Below are 27,055 nucleotides of genomic sequence, written 5' to 3'. Positions count from 1 at the left end.
GAAAGACAAATACCATTTGATTTCATTCACATGTAGAATATCTGAAACAAACTAAGTAAATAAAGCAAACCAAACAAAAATGACCAAGTAGATACAAAGAACAGAGTGGGGCTAACAGAGGGGAAGGAGCAGGAACAGAGTGAAGCATGAAAAGGATAAAGGGGATCAACTGCACTGTGACCAATGGCGTTTAAGTTTTGGGTGGTAAGCCGGCTATAGTATATACATGAGTAGCAATATAATGTGGTACATGTGCAACTTATATAATGTTACAAACCAATGTCACTAATAAAATTTTTTTAAAGGATAATTTTATTTTTTAATTGTTTATTTTAATTGCAGGCTCATTCATTTACAATGTTGTAGTGGGTTTTGCCATACATTGACATGAGTCAGCATGGGTGTACATGTGTCCCCCATCCTGAACCCCTCTCTCCCCTTCCCATCCCATCCCTCAGGGTCATCCCAGTGCACCAGCTTTGAGTGCCCTGTTTCATGCATTGAACTTGGACTGGTGATCTGTTTCACATCTGGTAATATACATGTTTCAATGCTATTCTCGCAAATCATCCCACCCTTGCTTTCTCCCACAGAGTCCAAAAGCCTGTTCTTTACATCTGTGTCTCTTTTGCTGTCTCACATATAGGGTCATCATTACCATCTTGCTAAATTCCATATATATGAGTTAATATACTGTATTGGTGTTTTTCCTTCTGACTTATTTCACTCTGTATAATAGGCTCCAGTTTCATCCACCTCACTGGGCCTTCTTCTGCATTTTCTTTGTGTGTTAGTTGCTTAGTCAGGTCCGACTCTTTTCAACCCCAAGGACTATAGCCTGCCAGGCTTCTCTGGCCATGGAGTTCTCCAGGCGAGATTACTGGAGTGGATTGACATTCCCTTCTCCAGAGGATCTTGCAGACTCAGGGATCAAACCCTGGTATCCTGTATTTTCTTTACATCATTAAAAATAGGACTTCCCTGGTGGCACAGCCCGCCTGCCAATGCAGGGGACACAGGTTCGATCCCTAGTGTGGGAATATTTCACATGCCACGGAGCAGCTAAGCTCATGCACCCGAGAGCCCGTGCGCCGCAACAAGAGAAGCCACGACAATAGAAGCTCAGGCACCACGACCAAGCGTAGCCCCCGCTCGCAGCAACTAGAGAAAGCCAATGCAAAGCAATGAAGACCCTTGTGCAGGCAAAACTTTTAAACAAATAAATAAAATGAAATAATTGACTAAAATAGCTAAATTGTTTTGTCTCACTTAATGTGAAGAGATGAGCAATCACTAGAATTATGCGCAGCTCCCTTGTAAGCTGAGAGTCCAGTGATCAAAGCAGCAACAGAAGAAGACTCCAGACAGACAGTACAGCCTGAACGCCAGCACATAACTGAATGTCACGAGGTCTCAGGCTGGAAATGATCACACAGGATTTAAATTGGATAAAATGGGTAAAGGGCTTAGCAGAGGTCCTGTTACTAGCAGGACTGCAGTTGAAAGCCTTCCTTCCACAGACTCTGGAAACTAGGAAATGCAGCACTTAGCCTATGAGTTAGCAGCATCTGAAAGAAACAGAATCCTGAGATGGACAGCCAGGTTACTCATCATTTCTAGCTCTTTTGGACGCAAACCCAGAAAACATGCCTCAGTTGGCAGCCTCAGCACAAGTCTGAGACCAAAGGCCTGAATTCCAAAAAGCCAGTGCCTTCCCTTGCCCAGATGTGTGAGAGGAATTCCAGCAGTGAGACTAAAGGGCGGAGAGCAGGAGAGAAGAGGGTTGGGGCAGGGGTTAGCACTGAGCTACATGACCAGCTAACCTAGGTCAAGAGTCAAGCCTACTGGGTCGAGAAACATCTCCTGGAGTAGGAAATGGCAACCCACTCCAGTATTCTTGCCTGGAAAATTCCATGGACAGAGGAGCCTGGCGGGCTACAGTCCACGGGGTTGCAGAGTTGGACCCAATTGAGCACACACACATACATACATACATATATATGGAGAGAGAGAGAATCTGTGTGTGTAAAATTTGGTTATTTACAGTATTTAATCTTACTATCTTGCACTTCGAGTTAATATTCTTCTTAGGTTTCTTTCCTAAATAAAATTTTTTTTCTTTTATATGTTGATGTTTGGCAGATGTCAACACAACACTGTAAGGTAATTATCCTTCAACTAAAAATAAATACTTTTTTTAATTTTTATTGTTCTGTTATTTAAAAAAAAAAAAAAGAAGAGTCAAACTAACTCAGAAGCCAACACGAAAGCCTGGATGGAAGCCAGGATGGCCCGCCTGGGCTGCAGTGAAGGCAAATTTGCCTCAGTCTTCTGCAGCCACAGTTCTGAACTCCTTCTCTGATTCATGCACAAAAGGAAAATGGGGCAGGAGCCCTATTCTCCTCCACATGTTGCGTCTTATAAACCCAATTTTGAGTTCAAATCTCCAAACGTGAAGAGCTGAAAAAACACTCAACAGAACACGACTGAAATTCCCCCTCCGAATCCAGTGACTCAGGGTGGGCAGCTTGCCTTCCATCCATCGATGGGTGGTTCAAGCTTCTTCAAGAGAAGGGGCTCACTGGTTTTCACTCGCACCAGGGGTTCGATGCTTTCCTGCTCCCCAACCTTTGCTCTGCCACTTTCCCACGTGGAATGTACCCTTCACCCTCCCACATCTTTCTGTAGCAGACCCTGACATGCCCTGCCCACATGCCTTCAGCAGGCACCTCGACACGCTGAAGGCAGGTGACGAGAAATACCTAACACTCTTGGCTTTTTTCTACCTCACAGGAGGCAAGAGCAACAAGCTGAAGAGGTACCGCTCCCAGAAACAGCCTTTAATCAACAACAGACTGCAGTCAGTGGACGAAACTCCAGTTTTCTCCATTCTCAGTTGGATAATATTCTGGCATGTTCTAGAGAATGAATCCAAGGACTCCCAGGATTTCCTCAGTGGGAATGAGCCCCAGTTGGGCACATGGGAAATCTCCCTTTTATTTTTTTTTTTTATTTATTTTTATTAGTTGGAGGCTAATTACTTTACAATATTGTAGTGGTTTTTGCCATACATTGACATGAATCAGCCATGGATTTACATGTGTTCCCCATCCCGATCCCCCCTCCCGAAATCTCTCTTTTAAAGCTCCCACCCCATCCACATCTCACTCCCTAACTCCCTGAAGGTATTTTCTGGAAATCCTGCCTCAGGATCTGCTACCAGGGGAACCAAACCCAAGACAGCATCCTTTAAGACAAATATTAAATCTCATCTTCCCCATAAAACCTTCCAGCACCAAGGCCTCCCAAGTCACTTCCTATCATATTTAATACAATTTGTATATATTTTATTCTCTGTTGTGGGCTCTTAGAGAGGAGGAATTCTTTTACACAGTCCTGAAACGCCTGGGTTGCTCAGCACAGTATCTTAATGCAAACTAGATGCTCAATAAACGTGTGCTGGCTGAACAAAGAATAAATTAATCATATCAATCAGCATGAAAGCCAGGATTTTTATTTAATCTAGCTGAAACTACATCAATGTAGCTGTTTCTTTCTTTCTTTCTTTTTTATGTTATTTTTGTGATTTTGTTTGCTTGTTTGTTTTTTTTACAATTATTTATATATTAATCTATTTTTGCTGTGCTGGGTCTTCACTGCTGCACAGGCTTTTCTCTAGCTTCGTCGAGCAGGGGGCAGCAACTCCCTGCTCACGGTGTTCCAGCTTCTCATTGCAGCAGCTTCTCTTATTGCACTGGGCAGACTCAAGGGCGCGCAGGCTCCAGTCGTTGTGGCATGTGGGCTCAGCAGTCATAGCTCTTGGGCTCTAGAGCGCAGGCTCAATAGCTGTGGTGCACGGGCTTAGCTGCTCTGTAGCATGCTGGATCTTCCTGAATCAGGGATCGAAATTGTGTCTCTTGCACTGACAGGCAGATTATTCACCTCTGAGCCACCAGGGAAGCCCCTCTTCTTTTAAAACCATTGCATGAACTACTTTTCATAAGCAAACCACTGTGTGCATGCATTTCTTTAAATCAGCATTTTCTAGATACTCATCTTAAATCAAATACCCCTGAATCCCCCCACATCAGAACAAAGCCATTATCCTCCCAGGGAGATGGAGCAATAAAGAAGGGTGTCCTCCATACAGATGGCTAACAAACACATGAAAAGATGCTCAACATCACTCATTATCAGAGAAATGCAAGTCAAAACTACAATGAGGTACCATCTCACGCCAGTCAGAATGGCTGCTATCAAAAAGTCTACAGACAATAAATGCTGGAGAGGGTGTGGAGAAAAGGGAATCCTCTCACACTGTTGGTGGGAATGCAAACTAGTACAGCCACTATGGAGAACAGTGTGGAAATTCCTTAAAAAACTGGAAATAGAACTACCATATGACCCAGCAATCCCACTGCTGGGCATACACACCGAGGAAACCAGATCTGAAAGAGACATGTGTACCCCAATGTACATCACAACACTGTTTACAATAGCCAGGACATGGAAGCAACCTAGATGCCCATCAGCAGACGAATGGATGAGGAAGCTGTGGCACATATACATAATGGAATATTACTCACCCACTAAAAAGAATGCATTTGAATCAGTTCTAATGAGGTGGATGAAACTGAAGTCTATTATACAGAGTGAAGTAAGTCAGAAAGAAAAATACCAATACAGTATATTAATGCAAATAAATGGAATTTAGAAAGATGGTAACGATGACCCTATACGCGAGGCAGCAAAAGAGACAGAGATGTAAAGAAAGGTCTTTTGGACTCTGTGGGAGAAGGTGAGGGTGGGATGATTTGAGAGAATAGCACTGAAACATGTATATTATCATATGTGAAACAGATCACCAGCCCAGGTTCAATGCATGAGACAGGGTGCTCGGGGCTGGTGCACTGGGAAGACCCAGAGGGATGGGATGGGGAGAGAGGCGGGAGGGGGGTTCAGGATGGGGAACACATGTACACCCATGGCCGATTCATGTCAATGTATGGCAAAACCCACTACAATATTGTAAGGTAATTAGCCTCCAATTAAAATAAATTCAATAACTTTTTAAAAAAAGAAGAGACCAAAGACCACACAAGTTGTTCATCCACACCCTTCCCCTGCACTTCCCCTAGAGTGACCATTCACGACAGAACTCTGCTCACGGTGCAGTGTGGAAAGCAAACCACAGATAGCTGATAACTACACATGCATGATTGTTTAGCTTGGTACCTGCTTGACAATAATGATACAGCTTTTAGTATTCCGCCCCTCATCCAAAATCAGAGTTGTTTTTGTCAGTTCAGTTAGGTGCCATGAAGCAAAGCCCTTACTCTCCAAGCTGCTTTAGGTCCACTCCTCAGTTTTAAGTTACAACCATCCAATATTGATGTCTCACATAGATTTCACCCAATTGGAGCTTTCCTGATTGTTCAAGACAAATGTACAGGAGAGGCTTGTAAGACTCCCTTATTCTCTCAGGAACAAGCTAGTGTCTTACTGCACCTGAGGCATCCTGAGATTTCTTCCCTCTCTGTGCCAGGGAAAGGCCAGAAGGACTGCACGGATTTCACTTTACAATAAACAGGAGAGCATGCTGAAGGCTTCAGCAGCCACATCAGACACAATCAAATAGAAAGTTAAATATCCAGTCAATGACTTACAAGTCTTGTCATGCTCTTTAATGGATTTCGGGTAAGCAGCTGGAGAAGGACCAAATGTATTGCAAATAGGTTTTTAACTTAAAAAAAGTATGTTGTCTGAATTCTCAGTGCTCATTACCTTGAATGCATATCAACCTTGGCCTGTCAAATTGTCCTCAAGTTTTCCTTCAGTCTAACTTTCAGCAAAGTAAAGATCACAGAATATACTACCCTCATGTACAAAAATGATGGGGAAAAAGTACTGACAGAAAACAAAGCAAAGACTTACTGTGCTTTTCTTATTAGATTGTGAGTTCCATGAGGTCACTGATTCTTTTTCAATCCTAAATTACCCAACACCCAGCCCCATGACTGCCTGGCTGTGGCAATAATAATTAAGCATAATACAAACATATATTGAATGTGTTAATCAACTCAGGCTGCCATTATAAGATACCATAAAGAGGGTGCTTTAAACAACTAGAGATCTATTTCTCACACTTCTGGAGACTTTCCGAGAACAACCTTCTGGCTGATTCAATTCCTGGTGAGGGCTCCCTTCTTGGCTTACAGACGACTGCCTTCTTGCTGTGTCCTCACATGGTAGAGAGAGAGAGACAGCAAGCTCTCTGGTGTCTATCTTATAATAACACTAATCTTATTAGATCAAGGCTCCACCATATGACCTCATTCAACCTTAATTACCTCCTTAGAGGCTCTGTCTCTAAATACAGTCATGTTTCAGGTTAAGGTTTCAACATAGAAATTTTAGGGGGAATTCAGTCCACAGCATTAAGCATGTCTTTCCAATTAGCAGATGTGTATAATGTGTATAATATGTATAACATATTATCTCAGTTAGTCCTTATAGCAACACATAGCTTAAAAAGGAAACTAAAGCTTAAGAAGCTAAGCATCCAGCCCCCATCTCTTCCCTGTACTTCAGACTGCTCTATCCACCTACCATGTAGAAATGTCCCAGAGCCCTCAAATCAATGATGTCTACCCTGATTTCACATTCTTTTCTCTTCACCATTTAACCTGTTTGTTCCTTTCGCCCATTTCAACTTGATACCATCTTCTACCCAGTTATGCAATCAAGGTACCCGTTAACTTTAAGTCTTTTTTCTGCCTTGTCACCCACATCAAAGCTATCCTAATAATTTTTATCCATCGAAGATTTCTTAAAAGCATTCCCTCTCCATGGCTTTTAGCACTTCTTGAGAACAGAACTTGTATTTATTCCCCTTACTTCATTTTTCACAGTCTAGGTTATAATAGCCAAGCACTTAAGCATGACATACAAGACCTTCCATGAGCTGAGCTGTCTCTGGGTCTACCTCTCCTGACTTCTCTCCCTCTGCATCAATCTTGTAATTTACCAAGAAATTCAACAAAATTTAACTTGCTACACTGCTGCATGGCCCTGTCTCCATAGCATACACTCTCTGCTCTGCCTAGAATACAGTTCTCCATTTTCTCTCTCTCCAATCCATCCCTAACACTTCTCTTCCTCACTAGCACTTGCCTTCCAAGATTTAGTTCAAGCATCACCCTTCCTAAGATGCCTTCCCACACTCTTCCAGCTTGAAGAGCTTCCACTCTTCAGTGCCTCCAGAGCATTCCATGTTTATCACCAGCACAATGAATTTCACACTCCAGTAAAATTATATATTTATCTATTGGCCTCTCCCAAGTAATAAGCTCCTTAAGGCAAGGGCTGCTTACAATAGATGCTCAACTTGATTACTCTGCATGTTAAATATTAGTGGTAAATAATTTTTGGATATGTCTACAGACCTCTATCCATCCTAAAGGAGATCAGTCCTGGGTGTTCATTGGAAGGACTGATGCTGAAGTTGAAACTCCAATACTTAGGCCACCTCATGCAAAGAGTTGACTCACTGGAAAAGACCCTGATGCTGGGAGGGATTGGGGGCAGGAGGAGAAGGGGACGACAGAGGATGAGATGGCTGGATGGCATCACCGACTCGATGGGCATGAGTTTGAGCAAACTCTGGGAGTTTGTGATGGACAGGGAGGCCTGGCGTGCTGCGATTTATGGGGCTGCAGAGTCAGACACGACTGAGCAACTGAACTGACTGAACTGACTGACTGACAGACCTCTAAGTACCCTGGACATCCCCGTATGATCCTTTCTCAGTCATCTGGGATGCTGTGCTATGGCCAGGATGTTTTAATGTTCAACCACATAGCAATGTTGGTTGCTATCACCAAGGTACAGTCTGATATGACAGCATCCATTGCAGCAAGAGTTAAAGGAACAGAAGATCTAAACAAACTAAAATTAGCTATATCTTGTTACTCAACACAGTCTAAGTATTGGCAAGACAAATCTCTCAGGCAGGAACAGTGCTGACCCAGCATGGTGAAAAGGAACTGAACTAATACTCAGCAGACTCAGAGAAGAAAACCTGCAATATCCGTAACACAGGAAATTCTGAGTTCTGCTGATTCATCCTGACTTAAAGCTGCAATTACACTTGAGTAAGGAGTACCCAAGCTGACTCTGCATTTTTTTTTTCTGCAGAGCTCTCAGAATTTGGCACACAAGAAATTTAATAGTTGTTCTTTTAGAGTCTTTTGCAATTTCTCAGATATTGAACTGTGGTCACCTACATTGCAGTGTCTGATAGCATTACGTGGTATCTTTCTGGCAAAAATGCAGTCTTAGTCAAAATACTGATGAGAGTTTAAGATATTGACTGGAGCTTCTCAAACTACAGAAAACCATGCAGGAATGCTCCTTCACCAAAGAAATATTCGCTGCTGGCTCAATTAGAGACTGAAGAGTCCTGCTGAAGGCAACAGCTCTTGTTCATGCTTTGAACAAAGACATCTGGGCAACTGGTTCCAACTTGAGAAATAGCATTTAAATATCAACATAAACACATGCTCAGGGGAAAATCGGGTATATCTTCATCAGGATCAAAATTTCTAAGAAAGTGTATTAGAGCAAATTAGGAAGCAAAGAACATTCTCAAAATAGGTACTATTTGCAAGTCATCATTTTCTTTACTCTTCATACAGAAGTCATGTATGATACTTCTGCATACCGAAAGATCAAGTGGAATTTCTAGACTGAAGTCCAATTATACTTGAGTCAGTAACTTATCATGCTTGCTCTATATATATAGTGAAGATTATAGTTAGCACTTGATTAGCTAGTATCACTTCAAATATTTATCCCATTTAAAATCACATTTAAGTACTCCATTCGAGATTTTTAATACATTAAATGTCTCTTCTTTCAGCAAAAGAAAAGAATTAACTTCAGGCTTTATATTTTTCTTTAGGTTCTATATGACATATAATTAGCTAAAAAATATCAGTTGTGTCAACAACAGATATTATTTTGACAAAACTATTATCATGAAGTAGAGTTTTATTGCAATTATTTCTTGACAAGATCATAATTAAATACTTACTTGTTCAATGTGAGGTCAAGAATGAATTTGGAGCCAAAGGCTTCAATCTGGAAGCTTGCCTGGGCCAGATGGACAGCCTATGGATTCAAAAAGACAGAAAGAAACTTAGTTTACTTTCATATCTTTAAAGCTGATTATATTGATATCAAGAATGATATTTAATAAGAAGAACATTCTATGGACTGATTCTTTTTTTATGGATCCCTATATAATAATTCATTTCTTTAAAAACAGAACAGGTGTATCATCATCGTTTTACTTGGAAGGCCTAAAAATCTGTTGGGCGAGAAACTAATAAAAGTCCTTTAAAAAAGAATCCATCTTGATAAAAATTAAGAGCAGATTCAACTGAACTTTCAAAGTGACTGTGATGAATTATGCAAAAGTCTGACTAATTAAAGCTTGATTTCAGCCTATTTTGTGCACAAAGCTAACCAATTCTTTCTGCACACCTAAATGAAAACTCATGTCAGCGTTCTGCTCTTCATCAGGAATTGGAACTTTCTCTAAATGAATTATCAGCAGAATGTCCCAGTAAAAAAAAAAACCTTTCAATTTCAGAAAGCACATCAAACCAGGCCCTCTGTGGATACTGAGAGTTTCTGTCCCCTGTGGATACTGAGAGTTTCTGTCCCCTTTTGAAGTCACACATTTACAAATACTGTCCTCATTGTGATTTAGCCCAAAATGTAAAGATAATCTCATCTCAACATGAGTCATACATTCTAGTTATTAAAGGGGCTTCCCAGCTGGTGCTGGTGGTAAAGAACCCACCTGCCAATGCAGGAAACATAACAGATTCGAGTTCAAGTCCTGGAACGGGAAGATCCCCTGGAGAAGGGCATGGCAACCCACTCCAGTATCCTTGCCTGGAGAATCCCATGGACAGAGAAGCCCAGCAGGTTATGGTCCTAAAGATTAGAATAGCTCACAGAAGCATCTTGAATAATATAAATCAACAAATCAATGAAGTTTTGTTAAAGTATTATCTAAGAAAAAACTCTCCTTTGTCACCCTATCAGAAAAAAAAGAACAAAGATAAATGTAACATAACCCCCCGCCTTGTTCACAAACATCCTTCCTCCAGACTTCATTCTTAAGGCACAGTGGGTGTCATCTATGAAGTGTTACATGCATAGCAACCAGACACTTTTCACTCCCACTCTCCGCAATGCCACTGCTTGTTCCTCTTGCCTTCCTCCTCCACTTCCCATTATCAAAATCCTACTCTTCCTTCAAGGGCAGACCAATGACATTACTTTCCAGTAAGCCTTCTTCACACACACCTGCTGGGAATGAACTTGAGGCTTCAGAAGCACTGTGCCCTCCCTCCACAGTGGTGGATGATCACTTTCCATTACGGATGGTTTGCTTCACAACTGATATCACAGGGGTCTTGCAAACATCTGTATATTAACCATCCTTCCCCAAAATATACGAACTTTCAATTAATTTACCAAATATTTATAATCAGGACTATTTTGTCATGCCAAATCCATAAAATACTATAAGTAAACCATGATTTCAACTTCTTGTCAAGCATAACTGCTGATCTGACAGCCACTCAATAATCAGCAAATAAAATTAAGAGGAAATTAACACATTACATTTTCAATACAGAACAATGAGAAGGTGCCTCAATCCCTAATACCATGGGATATCATGTCAGACCCCACACAACCATGTAGAACAGGGTCATTATCCCTGATTTGAGCTTCCTGTATTCAGACAACTCCTTGAGAAATTTCTACCTTGTCAAGTGTGGTCCCTGTCATCTACAGCAAAACCTCTATTCACCTAATATAACTATCACAAAGTCTTTCATCTAAATTCATTTTGTAAAAAAAAATAAATAAATTCATTTTGTGTCTTGAAGCACTAATTTCTGCATGAAAATTTTTACTTGATGAATAATTTGTATAGGGGAAAATTTTTCATCTCTGGGCCCCAAAAGCTTAAGAAAACAGCTTTTTTTTCCTGGGAATAAGACACGTCCCTTAGGCATACTTTCTCTTAAGAATATTAAATAGTAGAGAAGAGTTCATTAAAGGCACTCTTAAAAGAGCTGCTAAATGTACTTGTTTGAGCATCTTTATAAACAAGAAGATACTGTGGTAAAAAGAGAATAGCTATACATAAAACAAAAACTACACATAGGGACTTCCCTGGTGGTACAGTGGATAAGAATCTGCCTGCCCACGCAGGGGACATGAGTTCAATCCCTGGTCCGAGGAGATTCCACATGTGACAGAGCACTTAAACCTAGGCACCACAACCACTGAAGCCCACGCTTTCTAGAGCCCGGGCTCCGCAAGAGAAACCACGGCAGTAAGAAGCCTGTGGACCACAGGGAAGAACAGCCCCAGCTCACCGCAACTAGAGAAAGCCAGAGCGCAGCAAGACCAGCACGACCGAAAATAAACAACTGTTTCAGTACTGAAGGAAAAAACTACACATAAATCATGACGTTGAAACAAACGGTGCAAAACTTCCAAATGAGTATTCCAAGGAAAAGCGCTTATAATTCAAGCTTAGATAAATCTCTGTATGTCTGTAAGTAATCTACAGAACCTGCCAGTGACCCAGCAAAAGACTCGTTTTATAGCAAATAAGCACTGAGACAAGTACAAACCCCAAGAAAACTCTGATGCAAAATAATGTAGCCGGGTAATAATTGCTCATGTGAGTGCATGTGTGTTAGTCGCTCAGTTGTGTCCAGCTCTTTGTGACCCCATGGACTGTAGCCCACTAAGCTCCTCTATAGCTGCTTACTCCATTTTAAAGAAATTATTGAGAGTCAGACAATTTGATCGTTGTTAAGTAAGTTTATGCTGAGTCAATGTGGCAAGTTTCAGTTTAACAGAATTTAATGAAAAACCTGGCAAGTAATATTAGTACTGGGATTTTCCTTTATTTTATTTAGTCCTTATACACACAGGTGTTGAGTCCCACCCTATGTAGAAAGATGGCTGGGACACAGCCCAGGCTCAAGAAAGCAGCATCTGTCAGAGAAGCAGGCAGGGCTCTCAACCTCCACGTGTCTAAGGAGCCACAGGGACCAAGGCTTCAGTGACAAGGTGCAGTTTGAACAAAGTTTTTAAAAGTGAGTAAGAATCCACCTGCCCGAGGACCTACTGTATATAGCACATGGAACTCTGCCCAGTGTTATAGGGCAGCCTGGGTGGGAGGGGAGTTTGGGGGAGAATGGATACATTTATATGTATGGCTGTGTCCCTTAGCTGTTCACCTCAAACTACCACAACATTGTTTGTTAATCAATATGAAATTAAAAGTACCTTTTAAAAGTACCTATATTTGCCTATATTCAGTGTGAGTAGCCAATTCATTGGAAAAGACCCTGATGCTGGGAAAGACTGAAGGCAGGAGGAGAAGGGGGTGACAGAGGACAAAGATGGTTGAATGGCATCATTGACTCAATAGACATGAGTTTGAGCAAGCTCCAGGAAATAGTGAAGGGCAGGGAAGCCGGACTGCTGCAGTCCATGGGGTCGCAAAGAGTCAGAACACAACAGGGCAACTGAACAACAACAATAAAAATAAAATTAAATGCTACAGATAAAAAAAGTAAAAAGAATCCACCTGCCTGGAGAAGAAAAGATATTCAGGGCCTGGGGGGAAAACAATTATAAAAATAGAGTAAAAAAATTAACGTGGAAAGCAAACTTTAAAAAAAAATTTTAATGAAATCGCCTATAGGAAAACAGCTTTTGGGGGAAACATCGAACAATGACTCTGAAAAGGTGGGCTGTGGAGCTTTGAGTGATGTGCTCAGTGACACATATACATGTGTACACGTGGCCCAGACAGAGAGCTTTCCTTTAAATGTCCCCACACTTACTCAGCAGAGTGTCTGGCATATGCCATCATCATCATCATCAATACCAACCCTAGGATTCAAACATGTTGACAGACTCCTCTTCACAACAAATGAAACAATTAGTACGACAACACCAAAAACATTTCTGTTTCTCCACAGGAAAAAAAAATTTTATTTTGTTACCTTTATCAGGAAGATTGTTTTAACATCTAAATTCACTTTAATGCTGAGAGGGAGCAAATTTTCCTATAAAATGACTTAAGATTTCCTTAAACATTCATCTTCGTTGCATAGATAGCAAATGGAATTAGTACATTCATCTAAAATATCTGTACCCATTTGAAGTAATTTCAATACAGTGGTGTATATTATTTTTCTCATACTCTCTTTCCTTTGCTATACATTCTGCCTTTGTACACAGAGAACAGATTCTTCTCTAGACCAAAATAAATACCTGACAAATGCTACTTTTCCCTATCATTCTGTTATTTCTGCTCTGTCCTAGACATGATTAAAATGGGCTTTAACTTTTGGAGTCTCTATGCTATTCCACATCAATTGATCATTTTTTCTTCAACAAAATACCAAGTATATATATATAGTTTTGATAATAGTCAATTTTAAATATGTTTTCAAATCAGGTAAAATGAGTCATTATTTTTACAAATTACATTTGTGGATACTGTTTATTTTTATTTCATAGTAACCCAATTCTTCCAAAAGATTAAAAAAAAAATAGAAGAATGGCCAGGACGGGTAGAAAATTTTTATAATACGTGGCCATATTGCTTATAGCTTATTAAATATTTCCAAGTTAACTGACCAGCACCACTGAAACCCGCTGAAAATACGAAGACTGACTCAAAGAGCATTGCTCAAAGGAGGACCTGCACAGTGAGGCTGAGAAACACGTTTGTTCAATAACACAGAACCACAGAAATCTTCAGAGAAGGTGCCTGAACCACCCATCAGGTCATAATGGGTTATTTTCTCCATCAGGATATCTGCTAGACAGATTCAAAGATTAACACTTGTTTTTACAAGCCCGTCACTATAATAGCACTGTGGAAGAACGCAGGGTTTCAGAGTCAAAGAGCGTCATTTCACGACAAGAATAAGCACAACCCTGGGCTCAGAATTACCACCCTGAGGGACTGAGCGCAGCTGTTGCCTAAGCACTTTGGTATTTTTCTTTTGACTCAGAATCTGGCACAGGGAAATTACAGGAGCCCAGTAAACAAAAACAACTAAACTCAATTATATACACAAACCTCCTTCACTGAAGAACAATTTACACATCTTAACAATGTGCTGTTGTTTTCCTGTGATTTTTTCCTTTTAGTAGATGGCACCTAATAATATTGGGTTGGCCAAAAAGTTTCTTCAGGTCCGTCCGTAACATCTTCTAGAAAAATCCAAATGAACTTTTGAGCCAATTTAATATCTTATTAAATAACTTACAAGACCATTAGATTCTTCAGCTAAGACTGGCATTGCATCTTATCTGCCAGTGTTATGCTACTAAGCAGTCATAAATATTCAGCTTTAGGTAAGGTACACTATATAAGCTGAAGAGACACAGTGGTTTTCTTGGGACTTACATTCCAGAATAGTTAACTTTAATATGGACATGAAAACAATGGAAAAAGATGACTATCTACTTATAGAAATGAAAAGCAAGTATTTCCAGGATATAGATGTTTTCATGCAAAAATGCTTCACACATAACAAGTATTCAATTAGTATTCTGTACTACTTATAAGGACTTGTGAATTCTACAGAGTGTGTGCATAACTGAAACAGAATAGGGGAAACACGCAGTTTACACTTTCTCAAATTCAGAAAACATGACAAGACTGAATTCTGTATTTCAGCAGAAAAGTGAGCAACTTGAATTGCGGTATCTGTGCTATCAATGACAACATTCACTGAGCATGTATTTTACTTTATTATGCTCTATAAGAGACATGATTAGGGTAACAGAGGAAAATTTAGAAGTTTCCCTGCACTTAAGATATATTCAGTTTATTTAAGGAGATGCTCATTTAAGTTATGAAGGAAACACATCCAGAGTGGCAGAGCAATAAGACAAGAAAAAGCTTTACAAATAGGGAGCAAAAGACCTGGAAGGTATCAAGCGAGCCTGAGCAGACACCACTGAGATGATTTCAGCTCTGCTTCCTGAAGAGGAGAGCTGTGGCTCTAGGAAAGAAGGTGCTTGAGAAAGAAAACTGCTAAAATTAGAGTTCGAAGAAAGATTAATAAAACTGCCTCATTAGACACGACCTCATTAGTAATCAACCATTCAGCTGTCTCATGCTTTCCATTACCCCTTCCAGCAGAAAAGACACTGTAGGTGGGCTGCCCAGGTGGCACTAGAGATAAACAACCTGCCTGCCAATGCAGGAGACATAAGAGAAGCAGGTTCACTCTCTGGGTCGGGAAGATCCCCTGGAGGAGGACATGGCAACCCACTCCAGCATTCTTGCCTGAAGAATCCCATGGACAGAGGAGCCTGGCATGCTGCAGCCCATGGGGTCACAGAGTTGGTCACGACTGAAATGACTTAGCACACACACATGAGACTGTAGGTAAAATTTTTCTTACTTCCTTTATTGCTATGATAATATTTCTTATTCTGTGTTCATTAAAATACCAAACATAGACAGTGTGTGTGTCTTTGTACACACAGGCGCATAAACTGTAACTTTTTCGGGAATTGTTTTTCCTCCCTCTATCTTCTTGCTCATGGTTTCCTCCCCCACTCTCAATGACTTTTTTTCAAAAGCGCCTTCAAGAGTCCACCCTTTTTTCTTCACAGTGGGAAGAGTTCACAGAATTTCAAAGACTACCTTCTTTTGAGGTCCAGGACATTTTATGATATTTCAGAAACAACAACCTTGGAAATACTCCAACTAAGAAGGAAGAGAACCAGAGTTGCTGCTGAAGAAAGATGCTTCACTAGGGAGCCTTGCATCAATCTTGGTTGCACAATATGTTTTTCTCTTCACAGAAAAACAGGAGACACAGAATCCGGTGACCCAAATAATTAAATTGCAATAAGAAACAAATGGTCAAGTTTAAATTGAAAGCAGTCTGAGGGAAAGACATCACTTTCTTAAGAACAGATCTATGTATATATATATAACTGAATCACTTCGCTGTATACCTGAGGCTAACACAACACTGTAAATCAGCTATATTCCAGTATAAAATTTCTTAAAGAAGTTTTCAAAAAAAGCAAAATGTAAAAGAAAATGTTAAGCAATGTCACTATCAAGAGATTTCCTCATAAGCTGCACAAAATCACAACTTGAGAACTAAACCAATCTAATATTCTCCTGAATAAGGCTGTGTAGCATAGATTTATAATCATAAATAAACAAGAAAATATATTACTTTTCTTTTAGCTCATTCAGGCTTTTGGGTACCTGACTAATCTGGGTTTATCCCACAGCTAAAGAAACATAAAAGTCCATCTTGTGGATTTTTTTCTGTATAATGCAAAAACTCAAATATGGGAACATGTTTTAGGAGTTCTAAAGTGCAAAAGAAAAAAAAAGAAACATTAAAAAAATATAAAGTGCAAAAGAAAACATCAATAGATCATTTTAAATTACAATCTTGTTCTAATCCCTTATTCTAAGTTTACTCACTGGTGATTACCAATGCAGTCAAGACTCATATATAATGAAAATAATAATGCCCAATATTTCTCATGTTTTAATTATCTCAGTTATCTAGAATAATACGAAGCTAGTAAGGCAGACTTTTTTATTAGCCTCTTCTAGAAGAAAGACATTTTTAAAAAGCACAAAGGAATCAAATGATATTTTTTGTCCAAGGTTGCACATCAAAGAAAGAAAGATCAGGTTCAGTGAGGAAAAGTGCCAAGTTCATGCCAGAAGTCCCTAACCCTCCAAACCTCAATGCTTCCTGGTCATTAAAATATAAACAATAATAGCTTACCAACAGGATGTATGCAATGATTAAATTATATGATAATGTAAGAGAAAGTTCCTAGAAAAGGCTGGCCACAAAGAAAGAGCTCAGTAATTTAGAAAGGAGGGGGGTAAAGTAAAAGGAGAAAGAAAAACAGAAAAAGAAAACTATATGACTGTTTTAGAAAGGTTATCAGTCAGCTCCATCTTAAAAGCTCCCTCCCATTATAGCTGGCCACCTCCTAGAAAATCCAATGTGCACTTAGACTCTGCGAAATCTGCAAATTTTATATCTGTATTGCTAATTACCATCAGGTATTATGTTTTGACCTTGTTCAAGTTGTCGTGTCTTTAAAATAATATGAATCATTTCCCTGAGAAGTGGAACAGCTGCAAATGTTACATGAAGGCAATTTTGCAAATTAAGGTAATTTGTTCCATGTTCTTCCCAAGATTCATTTAAATAGGTAGCTTGTGGGAAAGAATATCACATTTCCTTCTAGCATGTTCCATTTCACAGGATTATTGGTTAACCCATTAACAAACTTTCACTGAACCTCTACCTTGTATGAAGTACCGTGGCAGATGTAAAAGTATAGGAGAATGAGTATTTACACAGTCCGTGGAATTCTCCAGGCCAGAACACTGGAGTGGGTAGCCATTCCCTTCTCCAGGGGATCTTCCCGTCCCAGGGATCAAACCCAGGTCTCCCAAATTACAGGCAGATTCTTTACTGTCGGAGCCACCAAGAAGCCCAAAAGTATAGGAGAATGAGTATTTATATCAAAAAGTTCATAGTCTGGTTAGAAAGCCAAAAAGAAATACAACTTTAGTTAAATGATAATAGTAATATTATTTATAAAGACATCACAGATGATGTAACCATGATTGATTACTCAATTTAGTATGAACAAGTACACAGTATACATAGCAAGTGCACTTAAATATGAGGAATTAGAATGTTGAGGTCTAGAGAGAACTAAGAAAAGCTTGTTGGGGAGATCTTTCTCAGTATTTAAAGATAGAATTCATATAGTTCTAGGACTGATTCAATAGGATAAATTGAATAAGTTGAACAATTGAACAATTGATAAATTGTTTCTAAGTGTTTCCTAACAAATAGAGACTTAAGAAACATGCTTTTAAGGTAAAAGACAGGAAGCCTCCCATTCTGGAGGGTTAAACTACAGTTTGGATTGTAGAGTTTAATTGTGAGAATTAAAACATGGTAATTTATTACAAAACAAGGAATACATGAGATCAGTAAGTCAGGTGAACACATACAAGTCCAATAAATACTAAGATATTTTGTTAATTAATCTATCTTTCACCCTTAAACTAGGAAGCAGAAATCCTAGCCTGGACGGATATTACAAAACAGTACCAAAACACCACAAACCACAGAGTTTGCACAGGTCAGAGCAGATCAGACTCTCCCAGTGAAAGAAGCAGGACACCGTTTGACCTTGTTCTCTGTGCCAGCCTCGCCAAGGAAGGTAGCATGTCTGTTCTGAAAGAAATCTAGCCAACATCCAATTATCCAATCTGATAATGCAGAAAAAAAGGACAGCAGGTTGAATTCTAATTTCTGACCAAATCTTTTATAAGAGCGCTCTTCTAAATAAACCAGTTTTAAAAAGAATCCAGTTTCAGCTTTCGCCCTTTTTTTTACCTACCCCTCAGTTTGAGGTGCTCTCAAAATAGGATTCAGACAAAAGACAGACACTGGAGAAGAGAGAAAATAGGCATGGATAATCCATCAGACATTTCAGTGAATAAATCATGAGTTATCTCTACTAAAAATGTATTTGCAAAGTTCCTCATGATCAGCCAAAGAAGAGAAGCTACCTCTAATATTATTAGAGGGCTCGAGGGGGTCTTTTAAGCCCTAATGGGTCACATTAAGATTTTCCTTAGTGATCATTTAGCAACCCAAAAGAACTTTGTTAACAATACACTTTCACAGACAAATCATCTATGGACATTTATATGAACTGTCTTCTATACATTTACCTTAGGTGATTAATGTTGGCAGATATTAAATCGACAATGTCAATTTAAGAGAGAGATGAAATCATAAGCCTTAGAGCTCTTGCCATTTGAAAATGAGTAAATCATTACAAGTATCACTACAGCTATATTATTTAGCTTTCACATATCTTCTGAAAGATGAGTGAAAATACAACTCTGACAACAGTTACCACGGAAGCAGTTTCTTTCTGCTGCCTTCCTGAATAGTAACATTTAATTTGACGCATTAATCTAGTAGCTGTGATTCACCTCATTCTTTTTCCTCGTCAATTTCTACATCACCAAACTATGCATCTCCAAGGAGTGCTTCTCTCGCTGCTGACACTTTCATGATAAAACAAGAACAAATTCTGTCTTTCTAGCAAGAATTACTGAACACCCACTAAATAATTTAAATAAAAGGATAGAAGTAGGACATAAGGTCTGGAAAACAAAGAAGAAACAAACACCAAGCTCCATGTTTAATGTCTTTGACTCATATACATGTTTTTTTTTAATTTGCTTATTTAACATTAATACTTTCCTAAAAGAAAAGAAAAAAAAAAAACACTTTGAGAGGCAGCTCTCCATGACAAGCCCTACTTTCCTGGGCTTCCCACTCTGGTCCTTGGAATGCTGCCTATGAAGTCCAGGGGACTCAAGTCAACTCAAATATCTATCTAGAGCAAAAGAAGGTTCTTTCACTTGGGTCTTTAAGATGACTACATAAGGATTAATTAAGAATGAATGAGTCTGAAATACAAAATGAGACAGTAATTACACTGCTCACCGAAGCATTATTATATACAACAAACCATAAATTATACAGAGCAAATTCAAATATTAATGTCCATGTCTCCGTCATTTAAAAACTACTGAGGATGTATAATCTAGAGAGGCTAAGCAGACCTGTCCAGGCCAGATTTCTCTTGAGTTACCTTGACCCCATTGATCTTCATTGGTGGGTCTAACACTATTCTTGCCCAGAACTGATTTGTACTAGAATCTTTACTTGAAGAAATGTTTCAGGCTTGAAGAAACATTTCAATGCTTATGAGTTCATGGTACATACATAGCTATTTGACAACAGTCTTCCCAGGACGTCTCTGCTTCCCTTAACCACCCTCTGGAAGACGTGTGTCACAAGTTGTATGTTACAACTCAGCTCTGTCTTGTAGAGTAGACAGGTCCTGGGTAGACAGGACCCAGCTCTGTCTACATTTATGGATTAAAAAGAGTTCTGTGTTTTCCAGTTCTCAGTTGTGTCTGGCTCTGTCCTTTCTTCTGATCTTAGTTATGACCGTGGAAGGCTTGCATTCTGCCCTTTGGCATGAAAAGAGTAACTGACAAACTGGGGGCCAAACCAAAAATGGATTTTCCCATTTCACAAATAGATGCCATTAGGCTTCAAAAGTCACACTATTAAATTGTATTCCGGGACAGAGGCTCACAACTGTCGTATATCATGATATTACTCAAAACAAGTAACATGGGCACTACACATACCTTACTCAAAGTTAGATGTAGAAAAGCTAATATTGACACGACCTCATCTTCTCTAACATTCAACTTCAATAGAATTCTCCAAAATGCCAACCACACAGCCTGTAGTCACACAATTTTTAAAACTAGCATTTAGAATACTGACTGCTATGTAGAATATTCTGATTATTTTAGAAAGCAAATGATAGCTCTCCCTACGTCTCCAGAATGTTTTAGGTTCACTAAAGCTCATTTTTATTTCCAAATGAGAACCTATAATTACTTGGAACCTTGAAGACACAAAAATAAAAATAGTACTTTGGAACACATCTATTTCCTCAGATTATATGTAACCTCCTTGGCTTCTATATCACACATGAAATCATTTACCCATTCAACAAATAATTATTGTATCTACCATGTTTCAACCTGGAGCTCCGGTTTCCTTGAGTTTGTATTTTAGAATGTGTTGAGGGGCAATGGGGAGAAATTGAATCAACAAATAAATGTAAAACACATTGGCTGGTGATAAATGCTATAGGGAAAAGGAATAAAAGAAGTAAGAGGCAAAGGGAGTGAACAGTATGAAGAAGTGACAGTATTAAATCAAGTGGACAGAGAGAACTCTTTGAAAAGGTGCCATTTGAGCAAAGAGTGGTAGGTGAAGGAACAAACCACAGGGATATCTGTGGAAAGAATTCCAGGCAGAGAGAACAGTGGTTGCAAAAGTTCTGAGGCAGGAACATAGTAGGTATGTTAAAGAACTGCAACAAGGCCAGTTTGGATCAAGCAGGGTGCTGTAAGCACTGAAGTTAAAGAAGCAACTGAAGTTAGAGAAGTTCAGCTATATAGGATCTTGTGAGTCCTCTGCCTTTTACGCTTAATGAAACAGGAACTCACTGAGGATTTTGAGCTGAGGAGTCACATGACCTGCCTTCCTTTTTTCAAAACTCACTAAGGCTGTTGTCATAAAGCAGAGTGTCCAGTTAAGAGGCTGTTGTCATAATCCAGGCAGGAGTTGATGATGGTTTAACATGGGTAGTAACAGTGGAGTTGATGAGACATGGTCGGATTCTGGGTAGCTAGTGAAAGCAGAGTCAACAAGAGTTAATTACAGATCAGATATGGATTATAAATGAAATAAGGGGACCAAGAAATTTTGGCCTAAATAACCAGAAGGAGTGAGCAATGTTTTGAAATGGGGAATGCTGCAGAAGGAAAAAGTGGTAATGAGAATTCAGAAAGTCTATTTGGAATCTATTAAGTTTGATATGCACATTGTATATCTAAGCAGAGATGTGGAGTTAGCAGTTAGATATAAGCATATAGATATTTCTTTTCATTAACATTTACTGAGTGATGATCAAATGAACAATTGGGCATATGAATGAATGAATGTTGGGGATACAAAAATATTTCAGTATAAGAAGTAATGAGGAGAGTACCATTCAGCAGATAACTTACTGTCTAAAATAATTTGGGCTTAAATGAGAAAGCTAAGATAACTGGGGAGAAGGGGACGGGGAGAAGGGGACTATAGAAGTCAGTACAAAGCAACTCACTCACTGGGTTTTACAATAACATTTTCTGTTACAACAGTACCACTTTGGAATCCAAGTGGTATATAATGCACTACAAATTCCCCCAAAAGAATTTAAGTCCAAGAGCATCATTTTAATATGTCTTGTGTAAATATATATATGTGTGTGTGTGTGTGTTAAAATTACAAAATGATTAGCAAATGAGTACATTAGTTTTTTAACAAACCAAATGAGTTGAAAGTATTAATGTATCTGTATTATGTATTCCAAAGAAACAATACAATGTTTATCTCTGATTTTCCAAAGCCCACCTCCATATTCTGAAAGTGGTCCTATCTTAATTACTTTTAATATTTCAAACTGGTCACTGCTTTTAGAAATACACTGTCATATATCTCATTTTAGGAATTTTTTAAGGTATACACCTTGTGATTTTAATCTACTGACTGTATCTACAATCTTAGGGGCCTAATCATTTTTTTTACTTGACTTGTGTTCTCTTTATTAACAAGAAACTTTTAGTCCTTTTTTTCAATTTGTTATGTCCCTGCAGAATTAAAAGGCACAACCTCTAAATATTTCTCTTTTTCACTTTAATTTTTTAGCCACTTTTTAAAATCACAGTATAGTTAATTTACAACGTTGTGTTAACTTCTGGTGTACAGCAAAGTGATTCAGATCTATATGTATATGTATCCATTTTCAGATTATTTTCCATTATAGGTTATTACAAGACACTGAATATGCAGTAGGTCCTTGTCGTTTATCTATTTTATACATAGTAGTGAAAGTAAAAGTTGCTTAGTCGTGTCCGACTCTTTGCAACCCCATGGGATATACCGTCCGTGGAATTCTCTACGCCAGAATACTGAGAGTGGGTAGCCTTTCCTTTCTCCAGGGATACACAGTAGTATGTATATGTTAATCCCAAACTCCTAATCTATCTCTCCCTCCACACCCCCACACTATACCCTCTGGTAACCATAAATTCATTTTCTATGTCTGTGAGTCTATTTCTGTTTTGTAAATAAGTGCATTTATATCAATTTTTAAGATTCCACATATACGTGATATCATATGGTATTTGTCTTTATCCATCTGACTTACTTCACTTAATATAATAATCTCGAGGTCCATCCATGTTGCTGCAAATGGCATTATTTCATTCTTTTTTATAGTTAATATTCCACTGTGTATATATCCCACATCTTCTTTATCCATTCATCCGTCAATGAACACTTAGGTTGCATCCATGTCCTGGCTATTGTAAACAGTGCTGCTATGGAACTTTTTGGACTACATGGATCTTTTTTTTCTATTTTTTTAAATTGGAGTATAACTGCTTTACAATGTTGTATTAGTCTCTGCTGTACAATGAAGTGAATCAGCTAAATATATTCAAATCCCTCCCTCGTGAGCCTCCCTCCCAGACCCCTCCATCATATCACAGAGCACGGAGCTCCTCGCGCTTTACAGCCCATTTGGGATGCATGTATCTTTTTGAATTATAATTTTCTCAGGATATATGCCCAGAATGGAACTGCAGGATCATATGGTAACTATTTTTAGTTTCTCAAGGAACCTTCATACTCTTCTCCATAGTGGCTGCACCAAGTTTCTTAAGGAACCTTCATACTATTCTCCACACTGGCTGCACCATAGGGGCTTAATCTTAAATTGCAAGAAATTAAGGTATATCCCACACCTTACTAAATAATGTGGGTTTCTGAAAGTCTCTAAGCAATTTTAATTAAAGTTCATATTGCATCTAGGAGTGAAAAGACTTGAGATCATTGTACAAATATCTTTATTCCCACATCTGTTCCTGACTGCTACTTAAATTAGCAAATGATAGGAAGGAGGCTTTTCTCCAACATATTAATACATTTTCAAATCAAAATGCTTATTCTATTTCAATAATGGCAAATAAGAAGCAAAGAAATTTTTACAATTTTATTTCAGTTATAGCTACTTCAAGTGATTTTTTTTTTACCTGAAATAAGCAAATAACTGTATCAGGGCAGTATTTAATTAGTCATGACTAGCAAGGGCACAATGTTAGTGCTACCTGATAAACAGTCCAAAACAAAAACTGCTTATAGAATATGAAATTTTCCCCAAAACAGGACTATAATACATTTAGCACTTTCGTTTTAGCCCCCAAAGAAGTCATTTAAATTTATTTCAAACTCTTCTTTGCCTTCCAAACCAGTTAACACGAAATTAGCCAGTTTCTCACAAAATAGCACTTAAAGAATCTGCAAGAATGTTGAAGTACTTGCAACTGGGCAGCAAAACTAAGTCTCCCAGCTCAGTGAGCAATCAGATTTCTGGAGGAACAGCATATATGTAAAGGGACAGATGGCTTCCCTGATAGCTCAGCTGGTAAAGAATCTGCCTGCAAGGCAGGAGACCTGGGGTCAATCCCTGGGTTGCAAAGATTCTCTGAGCAAGGGAAAGGCTACCCAACTGGCCTGGAGAATTCTATGGACTGTACAGTCCACCGGGTCACAAAGAGTTGGACACGACTGAGTGACTTTCAGTTTCAAAGGGACAGAAAGATAATAATTCCCATTTTCTTAACCTGTAGGTGTACAAGTTCTATTACAGGGTCTGCCAACCTTAGCACTACTGACATTTTAGGCTACATACATCTTTGATGTAAAGTGGGGGGAGGGGCTATCCTGTGCATTGTGGTATGTTTGGCAGCCTCCTTGGCCTCTACCCAGGAGATGCCAGTAACATCCCATCCCCATAAGGACATTCAAAAATATCTCCAGACACTGTTAAATGTCCCTCAGGGAATACAAAACTGTCCGTGGTTGAGAACCCCTGATCTATGTATTGAGGAGAAATGTGAGTTTATATAGATTCCTCTACATGGGCTGCCTTTACACAAAATTTAACTTTAATTTCAAAGCTCATTTTCAACTGAAATCCTTGGAACAAAACAGCATGAAGCAACTGATACCAACAGAAAAGGGGGGGTTGGTTCTTTCAAAAGTAAAGGTTATCCACCTGGTAAGAAACAAATTCTTAAAACCTTATACCCATAAAAATCCCCCCAAATTAAACTTTAGGTCTAAATCTGTTAAGTGAGCTCACATGTATTCTTCAAAAGCAATGAAGAAAGAAATACTGCAACTATCTATACAGTCCAGAAATGTGATCTTTTAAAAGGATGCTTAATGTGGTTTTTTTTTCCTTCCAAAGTGGCAGCTTATTATTATCTTTTGAAATGTCATTTGGTGACTCAAGAGAAAACAACTGTAATTTAAACAGCAAGAAATGAAGGGGAATAAGTCTGTATGGGGCCTCTGTTTGGAAGTTACTGAGCTGTCTTTCCATGATTAATGTAATATGCTTTCTCCAGGGGTGTAAAACCTCAGGTTTCAAAATACCATTTATACGCTGGTAGCTTCCACATTTCCACCGCACCCTGGGCTGCCCTTGAGACCAAGGCCAACTCACCCATCAACATATCCGAATGATGACCAACTGTCCGCCTGAAGAGGGCAGGTTCCGTTTCCTCTTAGCCTTCTTTCCTCCCCAGGCTTTCCTATATTGAGAAACAGTAGCCTATTTCCATAGGTATTGCTAGTGTTAAAGAACCTGCCTGCCAATGCAAGAGACGTAAGAGACGTGGGTTCAATCCCTAGATTGGGAAGATCCTCTGGAGAAGGAAATGGCAACCCACTCCAGCATTCTTACCTAGAAAATCCACAAACTGTGGAGCCTGGTGGGTGTAGTCCATGGGGTTGCAAAGAGTCAGACACTACTGAGCACACATCAAATATCCAAAACTATCAACCTATTCCCCAGGAAAAAGCCTGACAGTCATCCTTGACCCCATTTCTATTACTGCTATAACAAACATCCATAATTTTGTGACTTGTTGTTGTTTAGTCGCTAAGTCATGTCTGACTCTTTTGTGACCCCATGGACTGTAGCCCTCTGTCCATGGGATTTCCCAGGCAAGAATACTGGAGTGGGTTGCCATTTCCTTCTCCAGAGGATCTTCCTGACACAGGGATCAAACCCACATCTCTTGAATTGGCAGGTGGATTCTTTACTACTGAGCCACCTGGGAAGCCCAATTTTGTGACTTAAGACAACACAAATAATTACCTTAACACTTCTGGAAGTCCGAAGTCCAAAATCAAAGTCCAGAGCTTAGAGTTAAGGTGTCAGTAGGGCCGTTCCTCCTGGAAGCTCTGGAAGAAAATCTGTTTCCTTACCTTTCTGGCTTCTAGAAGCTACCTTGGCTTGTGGACTGTATACAAATCTTAAAGAAAGTCTATTCTAGCAGACCCAACCTGCCTGATCAACCAGATACAGAAATGCTTACACACGGGAGCAACTTCATGGACTGGGGACTCTGAAAGACTGAACAAGCAGCAGTAAGTCATCAGAAGTCGAAGCCCTCCTTCCAGGAATGTCTGCCCAAGAGGCAGAGCTCATAGCCTTTAAGAGAACCCTGTACCTTAGAGCTAAATAAAAGATAACCACTTACACTGATTCTAAGTATGCCTTCTCTACTGTGCGCACACATGGAGCCACACAGAAGGGAGAATCTACTAACATCTGGAAGAAAATAAAAAAACATGTGGAGGAGATACTGGCCTTACTAGACTCTATTATAATGATGTTAGGAGTAAATCATATTGTATTGCCCAGGGCCACCAAAAGACTGATGTTATACAGCTAACAGAAATAATTTGCCTGATCAGGTCACAAAACAGGAAGCCAGAACCAAAAAACCAGATCCTAAAGCCTTAGCACTCATCCCAAGAGTGGACCTATCCCTCTTTAAGTCTCAGTATTCAGATATGGATCTAGAGAAAGCAGATGAAGGGAGATTTCATGATGAACCTTAAGACTTAGATGATCAGTACCAAACAACCAAAGAAGACTGGATTTATAACAAACAAGGACTAGTGCTTATACCTGAGCAGTTAATGAGAACAGTTATTACTTATCTACATCAAGGAACCCATTATGGAGTGACTTACCCAATCACTGGCTACAATTTACTGCTGGTTCACAAACACACAGGACCAACCAAAAGGTAACATGAAATTGCCTGACCTGGTCAGAAACAATCTGTTGAAGAACTTCTCCCTTCAAAAAGGGCTCTAGTGGCAGCATT

At 39.2% G+C, this 27,055-nt stretch overlaps 1 protein-coding gene across 4 annotated transcripts in view; it reads right to left on the bottom strand.

Moving 5' to 3' along the window:
* The window catches only part of ADAM23 (ADAM metallopeptidase domain 23), a 181,544-nt gene that overhangs the window by 129,990 nt on the left and 24,499 nt on the right, over nucleotides 1-27,055 (bottom strand). For all 4 annotated transcript variants that reach the window (XM_070458530.1, XM_070458529.1, XM_070458531.1 and 1 more), the window contains exon 3: nucleotides 9,095-9,171. In XM_070458530.1, coding sequence (XP_070314631.1) covers nucleotides 9,095-9,171 — 77 coding nt within the window. The remainder of the gene's footprint in view (nucleotides 1-9,094; nucleotides 9,172-27,055) is intronic.

Source organism: Odocoileus virginianus, chromosome 30, assembly GCF_023699985.2.
Source record: "Odocoileus virginianus isolate 20LAN1187 ecotype Illinois chromosome 30, Ovbor_1.2, whole genome shotgun sequence".
Taxonomy (NCBI): domain Eukaryota; kingdom Metazoa; phylum Chordata; class Mammalia; order Artiodactyla; family Cervidae; genus Odocoileus; species Odocoileus virginianus.
This window is presented reverse-complemented; position numbering and strand designations above follow the sequence as displayed.